The sequence below is a fragment of the Notamacropus eugenii genome, chromosome 1 (assembly GCF_028372415.1).
Source record: "Notamacropus eugenii isolate mMacEug1 chromosome 1, mMacEug1.pri_v2, whole genome shotgun sequence".
NCBI classification, from domain to species: Eukaryota; Metazoa; Chordata; class Mammalia; order Diprotodontia; family Macropodidae; genus Notamacropus; species Notamacropus eugenii.
This window is the reverse complement of record NC_092872.1, coordinates 125,853,916-125,880,353: the sequence shown is the minus strand read 5'-3', so window position 1 is coordinate 125,880,353 and position 26,438 is coordinate 125,853,916. Positions and strand designations below refer to the sequence as shown.

General features: G+C 37.0%; 1 protein-coding gene across 11 annotated transcripts in view; it reads left to right on the top strand.

Annotated features, from left to right (window-relative positions):
* HERC1 (HECT and RLD domain containing E3 ubiquitin protein ligase family member 1) overlaps positions 1 to 26,438 on the top strand; it is a 195,637-nt gene that overhangs the window by 117,031 nt on the left and 52,168 nt on the right. For 9 of the 11 annotated variants that reach the window (XM_072613461.1, XM_072613495.1, XM_072613513.1 and 6 more), the window contains 10 exons: positions 1,447 to 2,222; positions 3,945 to 4,143; positions 6,490 to 6,650; positions 7,598 to 7,714; positions 12,862 to 13,096; positions 16,912 to 17,036; positions 18,080 to 18,300; positions 21,406 to 21,674; positions 24,093 to 24,145; positions 25,956 to 26,156. In XM_072613461.1, the coding sequence (XP_072469562.1) occupies positions 1,447 to 2,222; positions 3,945 to 4,143; positions 6,490 to 6,650; positions 7,598 to 7,714; positions 12,862 to 13,096; positions 16,912 to 17,036; positions 18,080 to 18,300; positions 21,406 to 21,674; positions 24,093 to 24,145; positions 25,956 to 26,156 (2,357 nt within the window). The remainder of the gene's footprint in view (positions 1 to 1,446; positions 2,223 to 3,944; positions 4,144 to 6,489; positions 6,651 to 7,597; positions 7,715 to 12,861; positions 13,097 to 16,911; positions 17,037 to 18,079; positions 18,301 to 21,405; positions 21,675 to 24,092; positions 24,146 to 25,955; positions 26,157 to 26,438) is intronic. The other 2 variants (XM_072613492.1, XM_072613483.1) reach the window with 2 other exon arrangements.

The window sequence follows — 26,438 nt, the reverse complement described above, 5'->3', positions numbered from 1 at the left end:
TATTTGTGATTTTCACTTAATTTTGCTTTATCTTGCCTACATTAACATAGAAATCAAATTATTATTTCCCTCTCTGAGGAAATAATTTGTGTAGAAATGAAAGTGATATCTATAAAATTATTAATAATTGTTATTATTCTAATTAATAAATGGACTTAAATGTGTGTATGATTTTGAAAATCTGATTTGATGTGTCTTCCGTATAAGTCCTGTGCTCAAAAGAAGTTTTTAAACTGTCTTAAACTTCATTATTGAGGGAATTTCATTATAGATTTGTTTGATATAGCTCTCTACTTGATAAATGAATCATTCTTCATGATGAAGCTTGAACCTTTCTTGAAGGGTTTTGGCTTTGGAATTTTGTTGCTAATAACAACAATGGATAATCCCCCTAAGGGTATTACAGAGCTATCTTTTATACCTCATTTGAACTTTGCTACCACTCAGTAAAGTAGAGAGTAAGGTGGTATTATTTCCATTTTACAGATGGGGAAATTGAGGCTTATAAAGAACCTGAGTGACTTACTTATGATTGCATAGTTAGTAAGTTCCAGAGACAGGTTTTGAAGCTCATGGTTCTGTTCTGATTCTGAGGCCTGTACTTTTTCACTACACCACTATACCAGGTTGCCTTTCACCTGATAATTTGTACGTAGACTGTATAGTTTTAACCTTTGCTTTGCTCACTTCCCATTTCAGTTTTATGCCTATCTTATAATAGTGTTTAGAAAAATCTTTAAATAATAAAATTGTATTAATCATTTTTCTCAAGCAACCTGTTGATGACAAGTGTTAGCTGTCCTCTTTGTACAATCTCTTATTTTGAAGGATGGACTCCATTAAAAATTATGAGTTTATTGAAATAATAATCACCACTATTCAGTTTATCCTATTGCCTATCGCTATATCTAACTGAGATGCCAAGTGTTAATTTGACATAGAAGAGTGCCTCAATCAGTAAAAAAACACTTTGGAATTGAGTCTTGTAGAAAAATTTTGTGAAATTATAGTATTCTTAAATTTGAACAAGTTCTTAGGAGATATTTAAAATTTAAGAATCTTATAAATGGTAAGCTTCAGGATAAAAGAAGGGAACTTTAAAATGTAATATTTTTCTATGAAGTTGGTAAGGAACCATTACAAAAATAATAAATTAGGTGTGTTAGATGAGCATTCTGAATAAAGATACATTACATAATTGTTTGTATTCATTGTTGAAAGCATGTGCATGTCTCATTGCCTTTGCTTTCAGCATCTTTTTCCTTTTTTCTGATGATATTCTTATTCCTTTCCCTGTTTCCATTAAATTTTAAAGACTTGTAGTTCATTTAAATTATGCTCTATTATATATGCATTACACACCTTGTTGTCTGTATTATTTCCTGTACTTTCCTCCTGTCTGTCCCTCACTTGCTTCTTCCTATGTCATTCTGATCTTTATTAAAGCTTCCCAACTTTTTGGTCGCCTAGTGATACTCCATTATATAATCTGGAGCCCTGTGAGCCGCTGCCCTTTGATGTTGCGAGATTTCGTGGATTGACGGCTTCTGTGCTGTTGGACCTCACTTATCTGACTGGCATTCATGAAGATATGGGCAAACAGAGTGCTAAGAGACACGAGAAGAAACACCGACACGAATCTGAGGAAAAAGTGGACATTGAACAGAAAGCAGACAGTGATCCTGCTTCAGATGGAAGAACAAGCTTAAGTTCTGATGATGCAAAAAGCCATGGCACTACAAACTCCAAGTCAGAAAATGAAATAGCTTCATTTTCTTTAGATTCAACACCACAGAGTACTGAGTCCCAACACCAGCTAGTGGAAGGAAAACGAAAAAACCATGAACATACTTCCAAAAATCATGATATTGCTCAGTCAGAAATACGAGCTGTACAGTTGTCTTACCTCTATCTGGGTGCTATGAAGTCACTTAGTGCTCTTCTAAGTTGCAGTAAGTATGCTGAGTTGTTACTGATACCGAAAGTCCTGGCTGAAAATGGTCACAACTCAGACTGCGCAAGTTCTCCAGTTGTTCATGAAGATGTTGAAATGCGTGCAGCTCTGCAGTTCTTGATGCGACACATGGTGAAAAGAGCAGTCATGCGTTCTCCCATAAAGAGAGCTTTAGGACTGGCAGACTTGGAAAGAGCTCAAGCTATGATCTACAAGTTAGTAGTCCATGGTCTTTTGGAAGACCAGTGTGGTGGCAAAATCAAACAAGGTGTGTTTTCCATCATCGTTGTTGTTGGTGGTGGTAGTAGTAGTAGTAGTAGCAGTAGCAGTAGCAGTAGTAGTAGTAGCAGTAGTAGTAGCAGCAGCGGCAGTAGCAGTGGCAGTAGCAGTAGTAGCAGTAGTAGTAGCGGTAGTAGTAGCGGTAGTAGTAGTGGTAGTAGTAGTAGTAGCAGTAGCAGTAGTAGTGTGCTTCTGTAATTTATTTATTACACAGATTATCACTGAAATAATTTAATAATTTTTCTATACTAATTATCTGTTGACTTTTCCCAAAAAAAGGCTTCTGAATCGTACTTCTTTGTTACTTTTGTGCTACTGGTACTACCACTTCATTTTTAGAGTTAACAATATTCAGAGCATTTTTACATACGTTATCTTATTTCACCCTTAAAACAGGACAGTGTTATCGACCCAATTTCCAATGAGAAACTAAGATTTGGAAAAGTTGTGAATTTGTCCAAGGCAGAGTCAGAACTAGAATTCAGATGATGATTTAAAAAAAAAAAATTGTTTAAATACATGTACCAGATAAAATTTCATTTGGGATAACTGAAATTTAGCATGCTGCAGAAAGCACTGTTATTTAATGATTTGATTTTAATATATAGTATACTGTTTAAAACTCAAATTTGATTTCATTTCCATTAGCTATAACATATCAAAACTAAAATGGGATTGTATTTATAAGACTGTCATCTATCACATTAGAATATGAATTATAAAATAATACTTAGTCTTTTAGGTTTGGTATTATAGCTTAAGAAGATATGTGGGGAAAGATCTCTATACATATTCCTAGATTTTAGAGGTGAGACAGGATCTTAGAAATCTAATCTAGCATGTTCATTTTATAGATGGTGAAACTCAAGCCAAGAGAGAGGAAGTCAGTTACATTCCAGGTTACATTCCTACTTGGTGACAGCCAAAACTAGACTTCAGGGGGTCTCCTTATTCCAATTTCAGTGCTCTTTCCAGTGTGCCACATTGTAGTAGTTTCAGTTGGTACCATGTGCTACTACTTGATTGTGAAATGGTAACATAGAAACTCCACTGAAATTGTTCATCATAGAACAATCCTGTTGATATGGCATGAGTCTTGAAAGAAGAGAGGCATTCTTTGAGAGGGAGGTGAGCTCAGAAGGAGTGCATTCCAGCCTTGGAGGATGAGCGTAGAGGTGGGATTGAGTTCAAAATTGCCCCTTACTTAGATGGTGGGGGAAAAATAGAAAAAAAGGTTTAGAAATATTGAAACACCCTTAAATTTTATGTAGAATATATAGGTTCATTCTAGCTTTTATAGCCCTATGACCTTTATATGTCTTCATTTTTTGTTTATAGACCAAAATGTGAGACTAAATCAGAATGCCTGGAAGCACAGTCAAACATAACTGAGTCAGACATCTTTATATACCAGTTCAAAACAAAAAAAACCTAGGTGATTTTATTGAAGAAAAGTCTCCCTTTTGAAAAACTAGTATACTATTATAAAGTATTTTATATATTAATGTGTGCATGGAATAGAATACAAGTTGTAATTTAAAAAGGTATTCATTTTCTGTAAATATTTATTGATGGCTTAAAATTTTAGTAAGTGATATGTTAAGAACTCTTCAACAACTTAGAATTTGACGTTAGTTGCCATTTCTCCTGCTCATTGTCACTGTTGAAAAAATTGTTTCCTAATGTCTTTTATAAAATACTTATTTTCTAGAAGTTGATCAGCAAACAGAAGAAGGTGATCAGACACAGCAGGCACAGACACCAGTTACCACTAGTCCTTCAGCTTCCAGTACCACATCCTTTATGAGCAGTTCTTTGGAGGATACGACTACCGCAACTACCCCAGTAACTGATACTGAGACGGTGCCTGCTTCAGAGTCACCAGGGGTTATGCCACTTAGTCTTCTCAGGTAGAAGATATAACATCTAACATATATACTGCTAATACATTTGGTTCTGAATCACATAGGTTATTTTCTCTTGGGAAAATATACTTGGCTAAATTCTAAATTATAGAATTAAAAAATTTCAGTGCTGAGAGCATATTTAAATATGTTTTAATATCCTTCTGCCCTCTCCACTTTACAGTTGGCAGTTAAGTGATTTTCCGAACGTTGTTCAATTCAGTTTAACATTTATTAAGCAGCTGTCTTGTTCAAGTGAGCTGAGATGTAGTGAATAAAGAGCCAGTCTTGGAGCCAGGAAGCCTTAGGTTCAAATCTCACTTTTGACATATGTTACCTGTGTAGTCCTTTTCAGTACTTAGGGTGCCTCTGTAACACTGTGAGGTACAGAGAAAGTAAAGGGATATAAAAAACAAGGAAGTGAGAAGTCTGTCCTCATTTCACTCAGACAACTCTTGTCTGTCATGAAAAGGTATCCTTTCTCTCTGCCAAGGCGAACTCCTTTAAATGTACCCTTGATCCCATCCACTGCTGTCTTCTCCAGCAGATTGTGCCTCAGTTGTTATCCCTACTCTTACCTTTAAATCTTTTCATCTTTCCTTCTTTGAGGATTCTTTCCCTGCTTCCTACCTAAGAACCTCCAGCCTAACTCTTCTCACTCTCTTCCAACCCTCCTTCAATCTGGTTCCCAACAAACCCCATTATCTAGTGGAAACTGCCCTCTTCAAAGTTACAAATGCTTTATTGCCAAATTTAATGATTCGGTCCTCACCTTCTTGATCTCTCTTCCAGAAGATTATTTTGGTTGTGATGAAAGAACGGATTAAAGAATGAATAGTTTGGAAGTAGAAAGATCAGAGGAAGCTCTGTATTTATCTCAGTGAGGGAAGTTGAGAGCCTGAGCTAGAGTTGTCGCTATATAAATGGAGAGAAGGCCATGTTAGTATCTTCCTTCCATTGATTACCTCTAGTTTATCTTGTATCTATCTTGTTTGTGCATAGTTGTTTGCATATTATCTCTCTCTTGAGCTCCTTGAGTTTGTTTGTTTTTTTAGCTTTCCTTGTATCCCCAGTGCAAGCTATTTAAATACCACTTCCATCCATTTGGGAAGTTGGACGGTTTCAAGTGGTGGCAAAACTTTAGTTATGACTGCTCTGGTGAGTGGCTGAAGTGGATTAGAAAGGTCAAGGCCTTTGGAAGTAGAGGACTTGATAGCTGCTTGTTTCAATATTGGCTTCAATTTTGCTATCAATATATGAAATTAAATCCTTTACTAAAAGGATTTAACCATTATTTGAGTTTTAACTAGTGCTTAAGTAGGAGAGGTGGAATGGCTTTTTTTTTTCTTTTTTCCCCAAACCCTCCAACCTCCTGCACCCTTTTTTCCCCCTTTCCTGTCAGATTAATGTTCTCTTCCTGGTAGTTTGTTTTATAACAAGGACTTGTCAGGGAAGTTCTCTTTGCCCTGCTAAAGCAGAACCCCAGGAGAAAGAGACATGCCTTTGTTGTCCACTGACCTTTTGTCCCACCCTCCCTGTTCTTAATTCTTTTGCTCTGTCCAACACTCAATACATTACTCATACTTATCTACCCTGATGCAGCTCCCAGTTCTGGGTACATCATCTGCCTGCTTCCCAGTTTTTCATTTGGGGAATCAGTTCTTTGTGTTATCTTTGGCTAATAAGGAAGAAAGAAAAGGATGGAAGTGGTATTTAAATAGCTGGCACTTAAATAGTGCTTTAAAGTTTGTAGTGCTTTGCAAATGTGTTCTCAGTTCTCTCAAGAACCTTGAAAAGTAGGTTGTATTCTTATCCCCATTTTACCAACAAGGAGTTCGAGTGATTCAGCCAGGGTCTATGTTAAGTGCCTAAGGCCACATCTGAATTCAGATGTTCCTGACTCCAGGTCCCACACTCTATCCGTTTTGTCACCTCTTTGCCTCTTGTAGTTCAAGAGAATTCAATACTTTTTCCATTCACATAGCAGTTTGCAAAGCACTTAGACATAAGTTTGCTATTTAGTCTTTAGGTATTAAAAGAAAATCTGCTTTGTGCATAGATATACTCACAGTTATCTCATTCACTGCTAGTGGCAATGGTAAGATTAAAAATTTAAATTTCAGTTTTATGTCAATTTAAATGGAAGTACCTTCTGCCCCCACTGGACATAAGGTAGTTAAAGATAAGCTGCCTTGGGCTTTTATTTTGCTGGTACTCAAGTCTCTATATGGATTTAGGGAAAGGGGTATCCTTGGAATTGCCCCATCTTGTTGTATTTACCCAACAGTTTTACCAAGGAGGCTGTGACCTTTATAGTAGTAAAGGTTTCATGCCATTATTGCTCTTTTCAAGGCAAATGTTCTCCAGTTATCCGACTACCACTGTCCTTCCCACTCGACGGGCACAGACTCCACCTATATCCTCCTTACCAACCTCTCCTTCTGATGAAGTTGGAAGGAGACAAAGCCTGACTTCTCCTGACTCTCAGTCTGCAAGACCTGCCAACCGCACAGGTTTGTGGCCATTGACGCTAGTGTTAAATAGTAGGAATTCATTTTCATGATTAGAAGTGCCACTGGAGGTGATGCCATGATCATTTTGTTTTGGTGAAGGAGGATTAGCCTGTGAGATTAGATTGTTTTCCTCATGCTGCATTTAGGATTGAACTACAGGATCTTTCCAGGACACATGGATCAGAAACAACAGACTGAGCAGAGGAGGCCTGAGCAAGGGGCCTGCTTAGATGTAGGCAGTGCTGGCTGACTAGCAGCAAGAGGAGAGATGTGGAACAGACATGAGCTCCTCAGTTTGTGCCATTCTGTAGGCCTCAGTAACCTCCTGAGAGTATTACTGCGCACACAATGCAGAAATAGAGACACAGTGTCATTCAAGAAAAGGGTGTATTCAGCGTTCTGTTAAATGATATGTCTACTATGCTGCTTAAATGTACAAGTAGCTACAAAATGACATCCAGTCTGTAAAGCGAAGCCTGCAAGGGTCACCTTAGGATAGTGGCTTGTGTGAGGCACTCCCCAATTAGGACAGTCTGGGCCCCAGGCTGGAGTTTGAAAGTTGAGTGGATGAACTTCTCTTTGGGAGCCGTGATGTGTAAGAGAAATCTTCCTGTTAACGAGAACTACCTGGTCAGTTAACAGGCATTTGTCAAGAACCTACTATGTGCTAGATGCTCTGTTTGAGCTAGGAACTCACAAACAAAAAAGGAAACTTTGTCTGCCCTGCCAGCACGGAGCTTACACTTGACCAGGAGTTGGAGGGGGTGGGTCACGGGGATTCCTTGCAGGCTGAAATTTTGTGATGCTTCGTAAGAAAATTTGAGCAGAGATTCTGTAAATTAGCCGTACCTTCTTTGTTTGACTGTGCTGCTCCATGCCACTTCAGCACAGTTACCAGTGGCTGTTACTGTAATGCTCATGAGGTCTTTATTTCCCTTTCTTTTCAGCTTTATCCGATCCGAGTAGCAGACTTTCCACCTCCCCTCCTCCTCCAGCTATTGCAGTGCCATTGCTGGAGATGGGATTCTCTCTTCGGCAGATTGCAAAAGCTATGGAAGCCACAGGTAGGACAAAGGATTGCTGTTTTGAATCTGTCGAAGCAGGAAGCACCATTTATTGTTTAAATTTTTTTGTTCATTTTGAATTTTTAAGTACAAAAGAAAGAAAAAGAGAACATTTCCGTTTACACAGCACAACCTAAAAAGAAGATTCACTATAAAACCATGAATTTACATTTCACAGTTTAATTTTTTTTTGAAAAACAAAGCTACTCTACTTTTTATGCTTCCTTTTACATTTTATTTTACTCTCTGCTGTGCGCATCTTGGGTGTGTGCGCGAAACCAATATTATACATATTTCTATTTATCAGCTCTTTCTCTGGAGCAGAAGGCATCTTCCTTTATAGGTCCTTTGTAGTTCATTTGGGTGTAAAATGACTTAGTTACTCGGAATTCTTTAAAAAAATGGCTCTGCTGGATGAAGCGTTCTTCTGGTTCTGGCCATTTCATTCTTCTTTATTTCATGTGAGTCTTCCCTATTTTCTAAAATCAGCACGCTGATCATTTCTTATAGCAGTGTTCCATCATGATCACATGCCACAGCTTATTGAGCGGTTCCGTAGCTGATGGGTGTCCCTGCGATTTCCGGCTCTTTGCCACCACAAAGAGAGCTGCTGTAAACATCTGAGAGCATGTTGGTCCTTTTCCCTCCTCATCACAGGGAGCAGACCTCATAGTGGTATTTCTGGATCAAAGTGTATTATAGGCAGTTTATGAACTCTTTTGGGCATAGTTCTAGAGTGCTCTCCAGAATGATTGGATTGGTTCCACCAAGAGTTCCACCAACTTATCTGTATCCCATCCACCATTTGTTGCTTTCCCCTTCTATCATTTTAGTCAGTCTTATAGATATGAAGTGATATGTCAAGATTGTTTCAATTTGAATTTCTTTAATAAATAATGATTTAGAACATTTTTTCATATGACTAAATTGTTTTGATTTCTTCATCAGAAAACTATCTGTTCATATCCTTTAGCCATCAATCAGGGAATGATTCGATGCAGTTATTTGTATATTTGAGATTATTAGATCTTTATCTGAAAAACTGTCTAAAAATTTCCCCCACCAGTTTTCTACTTCTGATCTTTGCTACTTTGGTTTCATTTTTACAAAACCTTTTTAATGTAATTGAAATCATCCACTTCATACTTCACAGTGCTCATACTTCTTGTTTATTCATAAATTGTTCACCTGCTCATAAGTCTGATAGGTAATACGTTCCCTATTCTTCTAATTTTCTGATATCTCTCTTTGTTATCTAAGCCATGTATCCATTTTGACCTTGTTTTGCTAAATTGTATGAGATACTGATCTATGACCAATTTCTGCCAGATTTCTTTCTAGCTTTCCCAGCAGTTTTGTTTGGTTTTTTTTTTACCGAATAATGAATTCTTATTTACACTTGTGAAACGCCGTGAATTCTCTGTTTACTCTGTCCCGCTGATCTGCCTTTCTCTTTCTTAGCCAATACCAGATAGTTTTGATAATTACTCCCTTATAGTTTGCTGCCAAACCTACTTCCTTTACATTTTTTCTTTCGCTCCTGTAGTAACTAAATAGTCATGGTTTCTCTTTTACCCAAGAACCCTGAGGGTCTTCCCCTTCCAATTTGTTTTCTTGTTTGTTTTTTTTATTAAAGGGGCCATCCCTTGAGTAACTTAAAGAAGCCAGTTCATTGGATTGGGTGTAGCTCTGTCAGAGTGAGAATGCTGTAAGACCTTATCCTGAAAAGGCCAGGGCCTCCCATTACATCCCAGGCCATCCCTAGCTGTCCTGATGAATATCTGGCCCCTGGACCCAGATGACTCAGGAGAAGAAAGTGAGGCTGGTGACTTTGGGCAGCCCTCCCTCACTCAAATCAAGGTCAAGCGCGAGTCATGTCATCATCCTGACATCATGGTCCTCTCTGGGAATGAAGGACACACACAGCAACATTAGCTCCTTTGATATTCTTGACCTTTTGTTCTTTCAAATGAATTTGATGATTGTTTTTTCTAATTTCATAAAATAATGTTTTGGCAATTTAATTGGGATGGCATTGAATAAATAGATTAACTTTGGTAAAATGGTCATTTTTATTATATTGGCCCTGCCTGCACGTAAACAATTAATATTTCTCCAATTATATAAATCTGATTTTATTAGTATAAAAAGGTTTTGTTTTTTTGTATAATTTTGTTCATAGAGTTCTTGGGTTTATTTTGGCAGCTGCACTCTCAGTTATTTTATGTAGTCTAGACTAGAATGAGTTTAAATGGAGTCTCTCTTCCCATCTCTTCTTGCAGGGTTTTGTGGATGATGTACAGGAGTGCTCATGATTGAAGTGGGTTTACTTTGCGTTCTGCTACTTTGGTAAATTACTTCAGCTAACTTTTAGCTACAAGAGTCTTATTACCTTATTGCCCGTTCTGGTTCCCCCTTTTTTTTTCTTCTCTTATTCTTCTTGCTAGGATTTCCAATACAAAATTGAATAACATTGGTGACGTGGTCACCCTTGTTTCACTCCTGATTTTGCTAGGAAGGCTTCTAGCTTACCCCCATTACAGATAATGCTTGCTGATGGTTTTAGGTAAATGTTTCTTATCAATTTAAAGAAAAATCCATTTATACTATACTTTGAAGTATTTTTTTATAGGAATGAGTGTTGTACTTTATCGAAAGCTTTTTCTGCATACATTGATAATAATCATGATTTTTCTTACTTTTGTTGTTGATATAATCAATAATATTAATAGTTTTCTTTATCTTAAACCATCCCTGCCTTTGTGGTATACATACCACTTGGTCACAGTGTACAGTCTTTGTAATATATTGTTGTATTCTCCTAGCTAGTAATTTATTTAGGATTTTTGCATCCATATTCATTAATGAAACTGGTCTATAATTTTCTTTCTCTGTTTTTACTCTTTCTGGTTTAGGTATCAATAGTATCAATATCATATTTGTTTCATGAAAGGAGTTTGTGTATTCCTTTGTCTGTTATTCCAAATAATTTATTTGATGCTGGAATTAGTTTTTAAATGTTTAATGGAATTCACTTGTAGATCTGTTTGGTTATGGTACATTTTTCTTAGGAAACTCATTTAGGGCCTGTTCAGTTTCTTTTTTTAAAATAAGTTTATTTAGATATTCTATTTTTTCTTCTGCTAATCTAGGCAGTTTATATCTTTGTAAATACTCTTCCATTTCACTTAAATTTTAAATTGATTGGCATATTAGTTGGACAAAATGACTCTTTATAATTGCTCTGATTTCATCTTTGCTAGTGGTGTATTCACCTTTTTCATTTTTAGTGCTAGTGATTTCATTTTCTTCTCTTTTTTAATCATATTAACCAGTGGTTTATCTATTTTATAGGTTTTTCGCAAAACCAACTCCTAGTTTTCTTTATTCAGTGGTTTTCTTATACTCAGTTTTCCTAATCTCATCTTTAATTTTTAGGATATCCAATTTAGTGTTTAGTTGGGAATTTTTGGTTCTTTTTCTATTTTTTAAAATTGCATACCCCATTCATTGGCCTGTTGTTTCTTTGTTTTATTGATGGTAAGCATTTAGAGATATAATTTTTCCTCTGATTACTTCTTTTGCTTTATGTAACATATCTAAGTGTTGATATGTTGTCTCATTATTGTCATTGTCTTAAATGAAATTATTGGTTCTTTCTTTGATTTGTTCTTTAACCCTTTTATTCTTAAAAATTAGGTTGTTTAGTCTCCAATTAATTTTTTATTCTGTGTTGTTTTGGCCCTTATTAAATATAATTTTTGTTGCATTGTGATCTGAAAAGGATGCATTTAATATTTCTGCTTTTAATTATAAATTTTTTATGCCCTAATATATAGTCAGTCTTTTATAAAGGTATCATGTACCACTGAAAAAAAGGTGTATTTCTTCCTATTTTCATTCTATTCTCTCCAGATATCTATAATACCTAAATTGCCTAAAATTCTATTTACTTTGTTAACTTGTTTATTATTTTTATTTTGATTCTGAGAGGGGAAGATTAAAGTCCCCCACTATTATAGGACTACTGTTTATTTCCACCACTATTTATTTCCATTACTGTTCATTTAACGTTTCCTTTAAAAATTTAGATACTATAGTATTTGGTGCATATAGTTTTAGCATTGATATTGCTTCATTGTCTATGGTACCTTTTATCATAATGCATTTTCCATATTTATTTCTTTTAATTAAATCTATTTTAGCTTTCACTTTGTCTGAGACCAGGATTGCTACCACCCCGCCCCCTCCTTTTTTTGCACCTGCATGATAAATTTTATTCCAGCCCTTTATTTTAGCTCTTTGTGTATTTCTCGTCTTTAAATGTTTCTTGTAAACAACATATTGTTGGATTCTGATTTTTAATACGTTGTGCTCCCATTCATGTTCATGGTGGCCTCTGTGCACCTCCATTTATTGCCGTCACTGCAATACCAGATAACCAGATTTTCCTTTAAATATTTCTTATTGCCTTTGCGTACACAATGAGATTGACTCTGTCATTGCCTTTATTTTCCTCATCAAGTAGAACCAGGGAACTGGCTTTCCCTTTAGCTATAATTTCTTCTGGTTTCATTTATAATAAAGTGTGACTATGTTAAGATTAATATAATTAACTCCCTCCAGCATTATGCTTACTTTTTCGTTATTGGATAAGGATCTCTTAGCTACTGTAGATCATTATAGACAATTTAAAAGCTGATTCTCAGTGCTCTCTGCCCTCTTTTCTAATTCCTCTACCAGTGGTAATGAGGAAATTGAAGGAAGCTGTGCAGGATTGATGGAAGGCCATTTATATTTTTCTTTGTTTTGTGAGTTGTCATGTCAAATTCATCGCCAGTCCAGTCTACTTGTGAAGAGTTTCTCAATACTTAGCTAGGATAGTTCTATCAAAGTAGACTCATTTGGCTGCTGAGACCCTGCTGGAATCTTTTCAAATGCAGTAGGTAGAATCTCTTGGTGAATTTTCTGAAGGAGGATTTTTTTGGAAAATGTGCTGCAGAATTGCACAAGATGGAATTTGTTTTCAAATAGTTGTAAAGTTTGATGAAAAAACATTTAACTGTCACCAAAGGTAGTTAGAGAAGAACACAGCATGAATGCCTCCTGTACAGAAAGATCATTTTATTTATTAATTTTTTCATTAGGTGCAAGAGGTGAAGCGGATGCCCAGAACATTACAGTCCTGGCCATGTGGATGATAGAACACCCTGGCAATGAGGATGATGAGGAGCCTCAGTCAGGCAGCACTTCTGATTCACGTCATGGAGCCAGAGTTTCAGGCACCAACAGTGGGAAGTCTAATGACCCTTGTTATTTGCCATCACCTGGGGACATACCATCAGCTGATGCTGCTGAAATGGAGGAGGGATTTAATGAAAGGTAAAGTGCCTGTGGTAATTATTCAGTTCTGTATTGCAGTAGTGGTAAATTTCAGAAATGATTCTAAGTTCTACTTTGACTTTCCCCTACCCAAATGCCTCATGACCGGTAGATTTCTTGAAAAATTGGGATACATTATCTAATAACCATTTATTACACCTCTGTACTGTGCATAGCATTTCTTGTAAGAGATACAAAGATGAAATAAGGCGTGTTTTCTGTCCTTTTGGCGTTTACGACTAGGAATGGTAGTACTATATTGAGTGTTCTCAGCGAATTTACTTTGCACCTGGGTTAAGTTGTGCCCTGAGGGGTTGCATGACCTTGGGCAAGTCAATACCCCAGGTAATTCTTGAAAGCTTAAAAATGGAGAACATCAGCTTTTATGATTAAAACGGGAGAGGGGGGAGACAGAGAGAAAGGGGTGTGTGTGTGTGTGTGTGTGTGTGTGTGTGTGTGTGTAAAACACAGACTTGGTGTTAATTATAAACTTTGGCCCTGTAGACAACACAAATCAGGTTGCTACATTCTTTGTCCTTGGTATTAATTTCATTTATTTATTTAGTGAATATAAAGTGATTACTGTCCAGGGCATTATGGTGTTGTTATGGAAGGACATATATAAAATTTAACTGATTACAATTAATACCTAGACTGTATAGGTAAATAAGGCAGAAAAAAACATGCTAGAACATATATGATGAAAGTACATTATGTTTTTAAAAAATATGCTGTCATGATTGCTAGAGAGAACAATGTTATTAACAAGTGGAATCAGAGAAGGCTTCATGAAGGAGGTGACATTTGAGTGGGGCTTAAAGGTTGAGTGGTAGTCTGCACCTAACGAAGAGGGAAAAATTTCTAGGCATGAGAATATGAGAGGCAGAGCCATTTAGGCATATTCAGCATAAAATGCTAGTTGGCTGAAGCATGAAGGTAAGAGGATGCCATTATGGGGGCATTGAGTAATAGGCTCAGGAATTGAACGCTGGTAAGTTATAGCTAGTCAGTGGAGATTTTTGAGGATAGGAGTGACACAATCAGAGCTGTGCATTAGCAGAATGTTTTTCCTTCAGTACAAAGGATAGACTAGAGAAAAAGAGTATAGAATCAGGGATAGCTGTTAGGCTATTGCAAGAAGCAAATTAGGTAGCAATAAGGACTTGTCTAAATACCGTAGCAGTGGAAACACAGTGAAAGGGAAGACGATATGATATGTTGTAAAAGTAGAACTGATAGGAATTAGATTTAATATGAAAGGCTGAGAGAAGGAATCGTCAAAGATAAATTTGAGTATAGTGTCTTGAGTATGGGGTACTGGATGAAGGATGGCATCACTGAAAGAAATAGAGCATACAGTTCAAGTCAGCAAATATTTAACTTCCTTCTCTAGGCAAGGTACTTTACTAGGTGCTAGGAATAAAAACCAGTAGAAAAAGAAAACAATCCTTATTTTGAAGAAGTTTATAGTCTACTAGAGCAGGGCATAAGCTATACAAAATCTACCTCCCTCTCCTCAAAAAAAAGAATTCTAAAGAGTAGAAAATCATTCTGAGAGACAGCATTAACCAACTCGAAATGTTAGAAAAGGTTTCATGTAGGAGATGATACCTGAGCTCTGCTTTGAAGGAAGAGAAGAATTCTACATGGCAGAGGTGAGGAAGTCATTCCAGAAAAGGGAGATAGTTTTTTTTAGAGGCAGAGGTGGAAGATGGAATGCTTTGTATAAGAAACTGTTTGACTAGAATGGAGAGTACATAGAGGGGAATCACTAAAGAAGACTACAGAGTGAGTGGAAACCAGATTGTGAAGGCTTTAAATGTGATGCTGAGGATTTTATATTTTATCGTAGGAGATATTAGGAGCCACATAAGATTTTTGAGCGTTGGGAGAGGTCACCATCGTCATATCTATTTTTAGGTGTATCAATATGGAAGCTAGATGGAAGATGAATTAAAGAGGGATGAGAATCTAGGCAGGGAAACCAAATAGGACGCTATTAAAATTATCCAAGCAAAGGGTGATAAGGGCCTGAACTAAGGTAGAAGTTGTGTGAGTAAAGAGAGGAGTACAGGCATATGATGTTGTTGAGGTAAGAAGGGCAAGACCTAGGAACTGATTGGATATAGTTGAAGGAAAAGGAACAGTCTAGCATGGCATCAGTTTTGTGAACTTGGCTGACTAGGAGAATGGTGATTTCATTCACAGAAGGGTAAAAATTTGAATGAGAAATGAAGTGAATTTTGTACATGTTGAGTGGAGATGCATACAGGTGGAACATACAGGATTGGAGCTGAGGAGAGAGGTTGTTAGTCTTTTACATAGATGTAAGAATCCCATGGAACCTGGAGAGATCACCTGGGGACAGAGTGTAGAGAAAAAAGAAGAGTTATTATGGAGAGTAGATAGGGCACTGGGCTTGGAATCAAGATTCTGCCTCAGACACTTAACTAGTTGTATGACCTTGAGCACATCACTTAATTCCTCTATGCTTCATTTTCCTTATCAATAAAATGGAGTAGGTAGAGTTATTGGATTTTAAGACCCTTTCTAGTTCTATATCTATTATTCTTTGAACAGAAGAAAAGCTATTTTGAGAGACGATCGGAGAAGAATGATCTGGAAATAGCAGTGAAAGGAGTAAGGAGTATACTAATCTCCTTCTACTGGGAGGAGTAGACTTTGTTGGAGAAGGTTACAGAGGCGGTGTCTAATGTGGTGTCATTAGATATTGGCTTTCAATGAAAGTGAAGAAGGAGGCAAAGAATCTTTGTTGTAAAGTTGAAGGATTTGAAGACTTGTGGACAATAGCAAGGTTTTCCAACGGACATGTGGAATGTGCTAGCTGGTGGACAAATTGGATAGGTTGTGGGCCTTAAGAAGAGTGGTGCTGGTGAAAATAGGGATGAGGGTTTGGAAAGAGGTGTTATTGAACATGTTCTTTTATACCTAAGAACATGAGACTGGATGATCGGAATGGAAAATGAGTAAAATGGGAGATAAATTGCTCTGGTATGTGTGGATCAAAGAACTAAAATGATGGAAGATTTCTGGTGTCCATTTGCCCAGAATTCAAAATAAGCACATATCTTTGTATCTCTAGTAGGCTTCGTTAATATAGTTAGACCCTATTTCCAGTATATGGGCTTCCTAGGCAAGAAAGTGTATTGAACTGAATTTCTTTGAAATACAAAGATGAGAAATTTATAGGCATTGGCAGTTACATTTGGTCTTGCTCAGATTAATCATTTTAATTACTTTTACTTCTTACCTTGGCTTTTTAAGAAATAATGAGTCAAAAGTTAAAGTCATTTTTTCTACCTACAAACATGTCAGTAACTACTTTTTGACAAAGTTACTGAATATTGTTCCTTTTTGTAACTTGGGGCACATGCAAGAAAAAAGAGGTTTGTTTGAGAGCTCACAGCCCTGGACCTGGACCTCGGAGACTATCTAGTCCAACCCCTGAATTTTACAGTTGAGGAAGTGGAGACTCAGGGAATTTAAGTGACATTTCCAAGGTCATACAAATAATTAGGTTTTGATGTGGAATTTGAATCCAGAGTTTTTTCTTCTAGAGCCAGTGCCCTGGCCCCTGTGATAAGCTGTCATTGTTTTCACTTCAACAGAATAATTACCTACTATATTAAAGCAAACAAACAAAAGTTGTGCCTTCATTTATATTTAAAAATTTGGGGGTTAGGTTTTGGGGGGAAGAATCACCAAGTTACTTGATCACTGAGAGTGTTTGAGGGATTATTCTTTCTCTCATTGTGATTTTTGATTTCTGCTTTTATTTTGAAACTAATTTGCAGCACTGACAATTTGGATCATTCAGATAACACAGCTTCTGGCAGCGGGCCTCCTTCCAGGAGTCGATCTGCAGTAACAAGGAGACACAAATTTGATTTAGCTGCTCGGACGTTGCTAGCAAGAGCAGGTAATTCTGTATTTCAGATTATTCTGTTTTCATACAATTATTGATTTAAAATTGGAAAGGACCTTAGAGATTATTTAGTCTAGGCCTCTTATTTTATTATGAAACAAAGCCCTGACCAATTTAATGACTTGGTTATCATGCACATAGTAATTAGCTAACAGGACTATGATCCAGACCCAATTCCTTTGGCTCTAGTTCCAGTGCTCCAGCTTGAAGTCCCTTTTGTTATTTATTCTTGAGTGCTCTTTGTGTACAAAATGCTATGCCAGGATTGTACCCTTAGAGTTAGAAGCAACCTTAAAGGTCATTGAGTCCAACACTCTCTTTTTATAGATGATGAAACCAAGGTCCAGAGAACTTGAATGATTTGCTCATCACTACTCTGGTAGATTTAAAGAATTCCGGTAGTCTGTCCCTTAGTCTCCCAAGGGTGTTTACAATTTAGGTAGGAAGCAGTGCACATATTTTAAGTACAGTATTAACAAATGTTGGCCATCCCTTGACTCACTTCTTAAAGAGAACCTGAAAAAGCCTTAGCCTAAAAGGGCCGGGGTCTCCCATTGCATCTTGGGCCATCTCCAGTCATCCTGACAGATATCTGGCCACTGCACCCAGATGGCTCTGGAGGAGAAGTGAGGCTGGGGACCTGCACAGCCCTCCCTCACTCAAATCAAAGTCAACTGCAAGTCATGTCATCATTTCTCTGATGTCATGGTCCTCTTTGAAAACGAAGGACAAACACAACAAATGTTGATTTAATACCAACAGTAAGAAAGAACAGGAAAAGTGATAAAGGTTCAGAGGGCCAGTATTGGCCTTAGTACGGTTCTTTCTGGTTCTTATTTTAAAAAATGCAAGTTTTTGTTTTAGTACGTAGAATTATCTGTGTGTTTAATATTTCTTTGACATGAAGAAAATATTCATGATTTCTTACCTTTGTGGAGAGCAGTCTGAGACTTTGTTCAGTGTTAGCAATTGAAATGGTCTGAAATGTTCAGAATTTTTTGTATGCAAGTAAAATGTTTTTCTTTTTTTGTTCTGAGCGGGGTTATACCGTTCTGTACAGGCTCACAGGAATCAAAGTCGAAGAGAGGGAATTTCTTTGCAGCAGGACCCTGGGGCATTATATGACTTTAACCTGGATGAAGAACTAGAAATCGATCTAGATGATGAAGCCATGGAGGCAATGTTTGGACAAGACCTGACCAGCGATAATGATATTCTGGGAATGTGGATCCCAGAGGTATTGGATTGGCCTACCTGGGTGTGTGTGACTGCAGCTGGGGCTGCTTTGACTTATTTTTGTTGTGCTTACTATTCTTAACAGCTTGTTGTCTGACATCTGAAGATGAAGTGTTAGTCTTTATGATAGCTGTCTTTAAAAAAAACATTGGAATGCATTGCTTGGTTATTTTCGTAACTGCAAACTAATGAGAAAAAAACTAAACAAACCTCTTCTCTCTCTTTATGTATATTATTAGTTTGTAACCCTGTAATGAAACATAAGAATTTGAATGATTCTGCTGTTGTAGACAAATGGTAATGCAGGAATCATCTTAGGAAAATTCAATGCTCAGTGTAACAGTTTTTGTGTTAAATATGACTGTTGGAATTCACAGTTACCTTATATTCAGTCAATATAACCTTTCACCCATTCTAAGAAATGGCATGTACTTAGAACTTGCCAGTGAGTTCTTTCCATGGCAGGCTATATAGTGGATCTAGATATGAACACAACATTACACTTCTCAATAGCGTGAAAAATTCACAGATTTGCTGATTTTTTTACTTGGAGTTCTTTACCCATTAAATCCTGCAGAGAAAAAAAGCTGTATTAAATAAACTGAAGAAACAGAATAAAATTGAATGATTTTGCTAGACTGAGAAATCCAAATATAGAAGTATTTAGCGTTTAAATTGGAAATTAGTTCCTTTTAATTTTTAGCCAGTATTTATAACGCCTTCTTGAAGGCAGAGGCAGGGACAGCTTTTCATTTTTGTTACTGAGTATTTCTTAGAAGGCTTATTGGTTTGCTAGTTAAGTCTTTCCAGGGGTGGGAAGCCTGTGGCCCCGAGGCCACATGTGGTCCTCAAGTGCAGCCCATTAACTGAATCCAAATCTTGAGAACAATCAAGGATTTATTGTGTGAAGTCTGGAGTCAAAGGGCCACACGTGGCTACCTAGAGGGCCACATGTGTTCTGGAGGTTGTAGGTTCCCCACCCTTGCTTTAGACCAGAGGAGGACCAGAAGCAACATGAGTGTGTTCTAAGAGATAAGTCATTTGAAGAAATGTTAAGAGAGCACAGCTAAATGTAAAGCAAAGCTGTCAGCTCACATCCTGAGTACTTCAGTATTTAAATGGAGATCCCATATCCTTATTGTGTGAATACTTGCTTCCACTGGTGGTGGTTTTAACTCCTACGTGCTTTGTCATCATTTGGAGTTCTGTCTGTGGTTTTCTGTAGTCTCCCCTAGGTCTACCTAATGCACTGACGCTGCTCCTTCAGACTTCTCACTTGTTGGACAGCACCGTAGCTCTTGAATTGCCCTTCTCTTGTCCTTTGCTTTCACTTTGTAACCAGCCCAGTTTCACAGGGATTAACTTTTGTTTGTCATTTTGTAACTTCTTGCATACAAGGCAGTGTTGTTCGTGTGCCACCACCTATTCAAGCACTCTGTGTGTCTTTCCACTGAATTTTTGATTGTTCTCATCTTTGGACCTATGTTAGTATAGAAAACTCCCTTCACCAAAGCCTGTTAGTAACTTCTCAGCAGTTTTTAGTTATAAGAAAGTATCAATATTAAAAAGCTGAGTTTTTGTGTCAAGAAACCACTTGGGAACTAATGAAAGCACTATATAGTTGTCTAGATGTTATCTGGTGGTTTTCCTTCTATTCGTTGAGTTCATTGATTCATTCCTCCAGTTCACTGATTACCTGCAGTGCCTATGTAGGATAGAGTTATTAATGGACTAAATCAGAATCACAGGACCTGAGCTGGATAGAATCCCCCCCAAGGCCACTGTTGTAGTCCAGCCTGTACCTGAAGAAGAATCATCTCTAAAATCTATTGGAACAAGTAATTATTCATCTTTTGCCTGAAGACCTCTAGTGATGGGGAATCCACTGGCTCCTGAAGTGATCTATTCCACTTTTGGGCAGTTCTGATTTTTAGGGGATTTTCCTTTATATTAAGTCTAAACTTATCTGCTTGCAACTTTTTTTGCTGCTTGTACCTAGTTCTGCTGTCTTAGGCTCAGCAGAAAAAGTCTAACCCATTCCCACATGACAGCTTTTCAGATGCTTCAGGACAGCTTTTACATCTCCACTAAAACTGTACTTCTCCAGGGTAAACATCCCTAGTTCTTTCATCGGTTCTTCATATGGCATGACCACAACTGAACACTGCAACACAGATTTAAGACAGTAAGAACCTTAGCTTAGTATGAGCCCCAGATTTTTACCAAGTTGGCCAAAGTTGTACGAAGAGGATGCAGCAAAGCTAGAATCTAACTTAGGTGCCCCAAGCCAGCATCCAGTGCCTTTCCTACTGAGCCATGCTGATCTCAAGACTTCTTCTAAGGAATGTAGTAGGACTATTAACTCTAATCCTGGACATAACTTTTCTTAATGTAACCTTGCATTAATTCTTTGCCATATCACACTTTGATTAAAGTTATAGTCCGTTAAAACTGCCAGATATTTTTTTAGACTAACTTCTGCCCATCCATGCTTCTCCCGTCTTATACCTGTGGAGTTGAGTTTTTGAATCAAAATGTAAGATTTTTAGTTGATCTGTTAAATTTCATCTCATTAGATTCAGTCCCATGCTCTAATCTCTCAGAATCTTTTCAGTGCCCAAATCTGGCATTTCTTTTGTTATATATTCCTCCTAGCTTGGTATCATCTACAAATTTTAAAAATTCTGTTTTTGCATCTATGAAAGCCAATCAGTAGACTGCCTAAATAGATATCAGAAGCATAGATGTAGAGCTGTAAGACTCTTCAGAGATAATTTTGTTCAGCCTCATCATTCTAGAACTTAGGAAACTGAGCACCAGAGAAGTCAATGTCTCTTGTCCAAGGCCACACAATTCAGAGAGCCAGGATCTGAACCCAAGACCTTTAGTTCTGGATCTGTTTCCCTTCCTACTGTATCATAGAGTGTGGCCGGTATGTATTTTTCTTCTTGCTTTGCTGATGACTAGACTGATCTCTTTTGAGTGATCATGAATTTTCAGGCCCTGTGTACTTGGTAGTTTATGTTAAAATTATGTTTCTTTAATGCTGTATTTTATACTATAACTGTAGCATCAAATATCACAACATAATATAGAAATAATTTAGTATGCCAATTATTTTACACAGCATGTTTGTGAATCTGAAGACAGAGAAGAAGTGGTGGTGTGTGAGCTGTGTGAGTCCAGCGTTGTCAGCTTCAATCAGCATATGAAAAGAAACCATCCTGGTTGTGGCCGGAGTGCTAACCGGCAGGGCTATCGGAGTAATGGTTCTTACGTAGATGGATGGTTTGGTGGTGAATGTGGAAGTGGAAATCCATATTACCTCTTGTGTGGCAGCTGCAGAGAGAAATATTTGGCTCTGAAGACTAAATCTAAGACATCGACTTCTGAAAGGTATGAATATTTTTTTTCAAATATAGCTGGAAAAAGGAGCAAGGATATTCTTTTGGTCCTTAAAGAGGAAGCATTGTGTTTTTCTTATTTTTTTTTCCCGGTAGCATTACTTCTAATAAGCAATTTATAAATGATGTTTGAATAAATTTAATGTTTGCTTACTGGGTTTGGTGTGGGAAAGAGGGAAGGTTTATGTTTCTAGGTGAAGGTGGACGTAGAAATCCAAGATTGCTGACTGTTGGGCATATTATCTCATTATACTACCTTTTCTGTTGGGAATGTCTGAGAGGCCAAAAAAATAGTGAGGGAGGTATTGGTGATAGTGAATAACATGGAATCTAATGAAGTCAGACTTCGAGATCTTTCATCTAGTTGTTATAGGCTGGCTGGGAAGCCCTGACTTGAGAAGTGCTTTAGATCATTTGCTGACATCAGTAATTTGTACTTAGTCCCAGTTTTTTAACCAAACCATTTAAGATGATTTTAAGATCACACAATTGATGAAAAGAAAAGGTTTTATAGCTTTTATTTCAATGAGTTTATCTGAATAAACTTGGTTTTGGGGGAGTAAATTGTCATAAGCAGTATTTTTAATTTATTTAAGTCAGTTTACTGGGAACTTTTAGCGGGTTGCCACTGTTCAGCTTTTTTTCTTAATATTATTTTATTTTCATTGATACCTTTTTGTTTTTACATGACATTTGCTTCTGAGTATATCCTTTCCTTCTCCCCTATTGTGTGACTTATGTGTTGTAACAAAGACTTTTTTTAGACGGGGAAGAAGCAATTGAAAAAACTAACCGACACCTTGACTTGAGTCTTAAAGTCCATGTGTAGTACTTGATACTCATAGTCCCCCAGAAATTTGCAGTGATGAGAGAGAAGGGCATTTTCTGAACTCTTCTCTGGGGCAAAAGTCGCTCATTTATAATCACTTAGCGTTCAGTTTAAACTTCTTTGCTCTTTCCTGTTATGTTGTTGTTGTGTGGGTTGTTTTCCTGGTTCTGCTTGCATCACTAGGTACCTGTTTCTTTCAGTCCTCCCATGCTTCCCTGAATTCTTTATATTAGTATTTTCTTACAATGCAATGCTATTCTCTCACATACAATTCCACTATTTGTCAGTCCATTCTGGTTCAGTGGGCAGCTACTTTTTTCCAGTTCCTTGCTGCCACAAAAAAGTGATGCTGTGAATATTTTGGGGCACATGGGATCTTTCACTTTCCGACCTCCTTGGGTATGTGTGTGTCTAAGAAGGGGATCTCTGATATGGGTCGTTTTAGTTCTTTTAGTATAATTACTGATTGTTTTGCAGAAAGGTTGGACCGGTTTCCAACTCTAATCATAACTCACTGAAAAATCAGAGTATTTTGATTTGCATTTCTCTTACTGCTGATCTGGAGCAGTATTTCATATATTTCTTTTTTTAAAACAAAATTTCATTGATAGCTTTTTATATCACCTACATTTCCCACTGTATTCTTTTGAATTTGTTTAACTTTCCCAGAGAGCCACCTATTTTTAAAAAAAGTTTCACAACACTAAAAACCACAAAAAACCCTGTTCATTTATTGCTCTGCATCCGAGATCCCCAAACTTTGCTATGAAGGGTTATCTTTGCATCTCTTCTCCAGTTTGAAGATTGATAATTTCACAGCATTTGATTTAAATTGTTTTCTTATTCATTCCATCTGTATAATTTTTAGTTATCAAGTGTATTATTTTCCTGGTTTTTCTTTACTTCACTTTGCATCAATTTGTGTAGTGTTTTTCCATGCTTCTCTGTATTTTTTATGTTCATTCTTTCTTACTGCATAATAATATTCCATTATTTTCATGTATCACAATTTGTTTATCTATTCCTTATTAGCATCTACTTTGTTTCCAATTCTTTACTGCCACAAAAATGCTGCTATAAATATTTTGATGTATATGTAACCTTTCTTTTTTTCCCATTGATCTTCTTGGGATATCTGCCTGTCAATGAAGTCTCTGCCCCCAAAGTTATGGATATGCCCTTTCTGTCCATAATCCTGGCTCTCCAGAATGGTTATACCAATTTACAGCTTCCTTAATGCTCATCTTTCCTCTGTCTCTACAACACTGACTGTTCTCATCTGCTTGTTATCCTTGCCATTTTGCTGAGTGTGAGGTGAAACATCAAAGTTGTTTGTGTTTATCACTTTCATGAGCAATTTTATCATGCTTTCATATAATTCTTATTAGTTTACAATCTTTCAAAATGTGTTTCTTCACATTTTTATAGTTTTTATTATGTAAGGAACAGAACATGAAGTTTATTTTCCTGTTTTGCGTGGTTTTAAATTACTCCTTAAAATGTTTTAGTGATGTAACTTTGCATTTCTGATTATTAACTATGTTTTACAAAAAGAAATTTTTTTTTTAATTTTTGGTACAGGTACAAAGGGCAGGCTCCAGATTTAATTGGTAAACAGGACAGCGTGTATGAAGGTAGTTATTTTGAGAGTTTCTCTTAGTAATCCATAATTTATAGTATGAACACTAAACAACTTTTTCTTACCTTTTAAGATTTTCATATTCAAAAATTTGCATTTATATTTAAAATTTTAATTTACCTAGCAAATGAAAATGTATTTGGTGGGGGGCCGGGGAGCACTTAAATGAAAGATAAAGAATCTCAGCTCTGGCATTGCCATTGTTACTGATTTGTGTACATGTGAAAGCTATTTATCAGGTACTTGGAATGAGCTATGTCTTTGCTAAGCTTGTATGTATACATAAAATATCTCAAGTGTGTATGTGTGATTTGTGTATATAGTTGTGAGTGAGTGTGTATACAGTGTGTGTATTGTAGCTGTTGTAATCAGTGTAAAGCATGTGGAGCCTCTCCGATGTGTTCAGTATGAAAGTGAAATAAAATACAATGAGGAGTAATTTTTGGAAGCTTGGTGGCGCAGTGGATAGAGCAGTGGGCTTGGAGTCAGCAAGACTCAGCTTCCTGAGTTCAAATAGAGACTCAGACATTTAGTAGCTGTGTGACCCTGGGCAAGTCACTTCACCCCATTTGCCTCATCTATAAAATGAGTTGGGGAAGGAAATGGCAAGCCATTCCATTCTTTGCAAAGAAAACCCCAAATGGGTCATGAAAAAATTGGACGCAACTGAACAAGTTTGGAAGCAGCGTAATCACTGTTTCTGCGAATCTTGCACAGGAGAATTTTTCTTAGCTTGTTAGAGTAAAAATCACAAGTTTTGTCTGTGAAGTCATATACATTCTAGTTTAAGAGAACCCCCAAACCTTTACTCAGAGCTTATTTTTGTTTACTTAGTCTTAATTTTGATCATGCGTCAGGTTTCCTAGCCCATGCAAGATTACAAGGCATGAATAACGGATTGCTTTCTTCCCCCTTGATGTCTGACATCAGGGAAAGTAATGTTTTATATTTTAGTAGGGAAGAAGAAGAAAAAAGCAAAGGCACAGATTCCAGTGGAATGCTGTGTATATTTAGCCTCAGGGGACTCCTTTTAAAATAGCAGTAGCACCAGAAGGCATTGTAGCATAACACAATGATTTGTCGTAGAATTTAGACATTCAGTAAACTCAGGGGTCATCTCTGCTAATCTCTTCCTGAAGCCCTGGTAGGGACAGTGACAGGCACTGAGCAATAGAGCAGTCTCACATCTGTTAGCCAGATTGGGCCTGACTGTCCGGACCCGGTAGTCCTGTATTTGTTCATTGTCCTCTCCTAGGTTCATGAAGAGTGGGTTAAATGTATTCACTGGTTTTTGTTCATAAAGTCAGGAGAGCTTTGTGAATTCAGTTCCAGGCACTTAGTATTCCTTGCTAAAAATTTTAGGTAGTAACTGGTCAGTGAGAGAAGCAGTTATTTCAAAAGTTTACTTTTATGGAACAATGTATTCCTCAGCAGTGCCTATGTCCATGATGTAGCATAGACTATTCCCTATACCAATAATTCTTAAATTATTTGTAATATTAGTGAAATTTGTAATTTTGTGGAATTTATTGTCATTGGTTTAACTATAGTTGTGTTTGTAATTAATTGTTGTTAATTAGTTGTGTTTGTAATTAATCCTATTACATTCTCCTTTGACTTCAGAGAAGTATATTAGTAGGATTCTATCACCATGAGACAGTACCATCTTTGTTTGTTGTGGTAGCGTTTCTTTTGGTGAACATAGCTTTGAAAATGTGGATGTGTCAGCTCTCACGTCACATCACCTGTATGCAAGCGTTATGTTTTGTGTACATCTTCCCATTTATTATTTATTTAAATTATAGAAGACTGGGATATGCTGGATGTTGATGAGGACGACAAACTTACTGGTGAAGAAGAATTTGAGTTGCTTGCTGGACCATTGGGTCTAAATGACCGTCGTATTGTGCCAGAGCCAGTTCAGTTCCCTGATAGTGATCCACTTGGTGCTTCTGTGGCAATGGTTACTGCCACCAACAGTATGGAAGAGACTCTGATGCAAATAGGTAAACTTAAATATGTAGACTTGGAGTGCTGCTGCTGGTTGGCCTTTCTTGGACAAACAAATGCTCACGGGATTACATTATAGTAACAGTCAGAGACCCAGCACTGTTCTACTCTAGTCAACAACATTTTAGTATACAAGAACTTGATTTTTTTTTCTGGTGTAATAGAAGTTAGAAATGGATCACTTATTATATTGCCTTTCTCATTTCTCTTTGGGTTAGGACTTAGGGGAGACATAGACAAAAGAAAGGTTAGTGAAAATAGATAAGCATGCAAAAAAA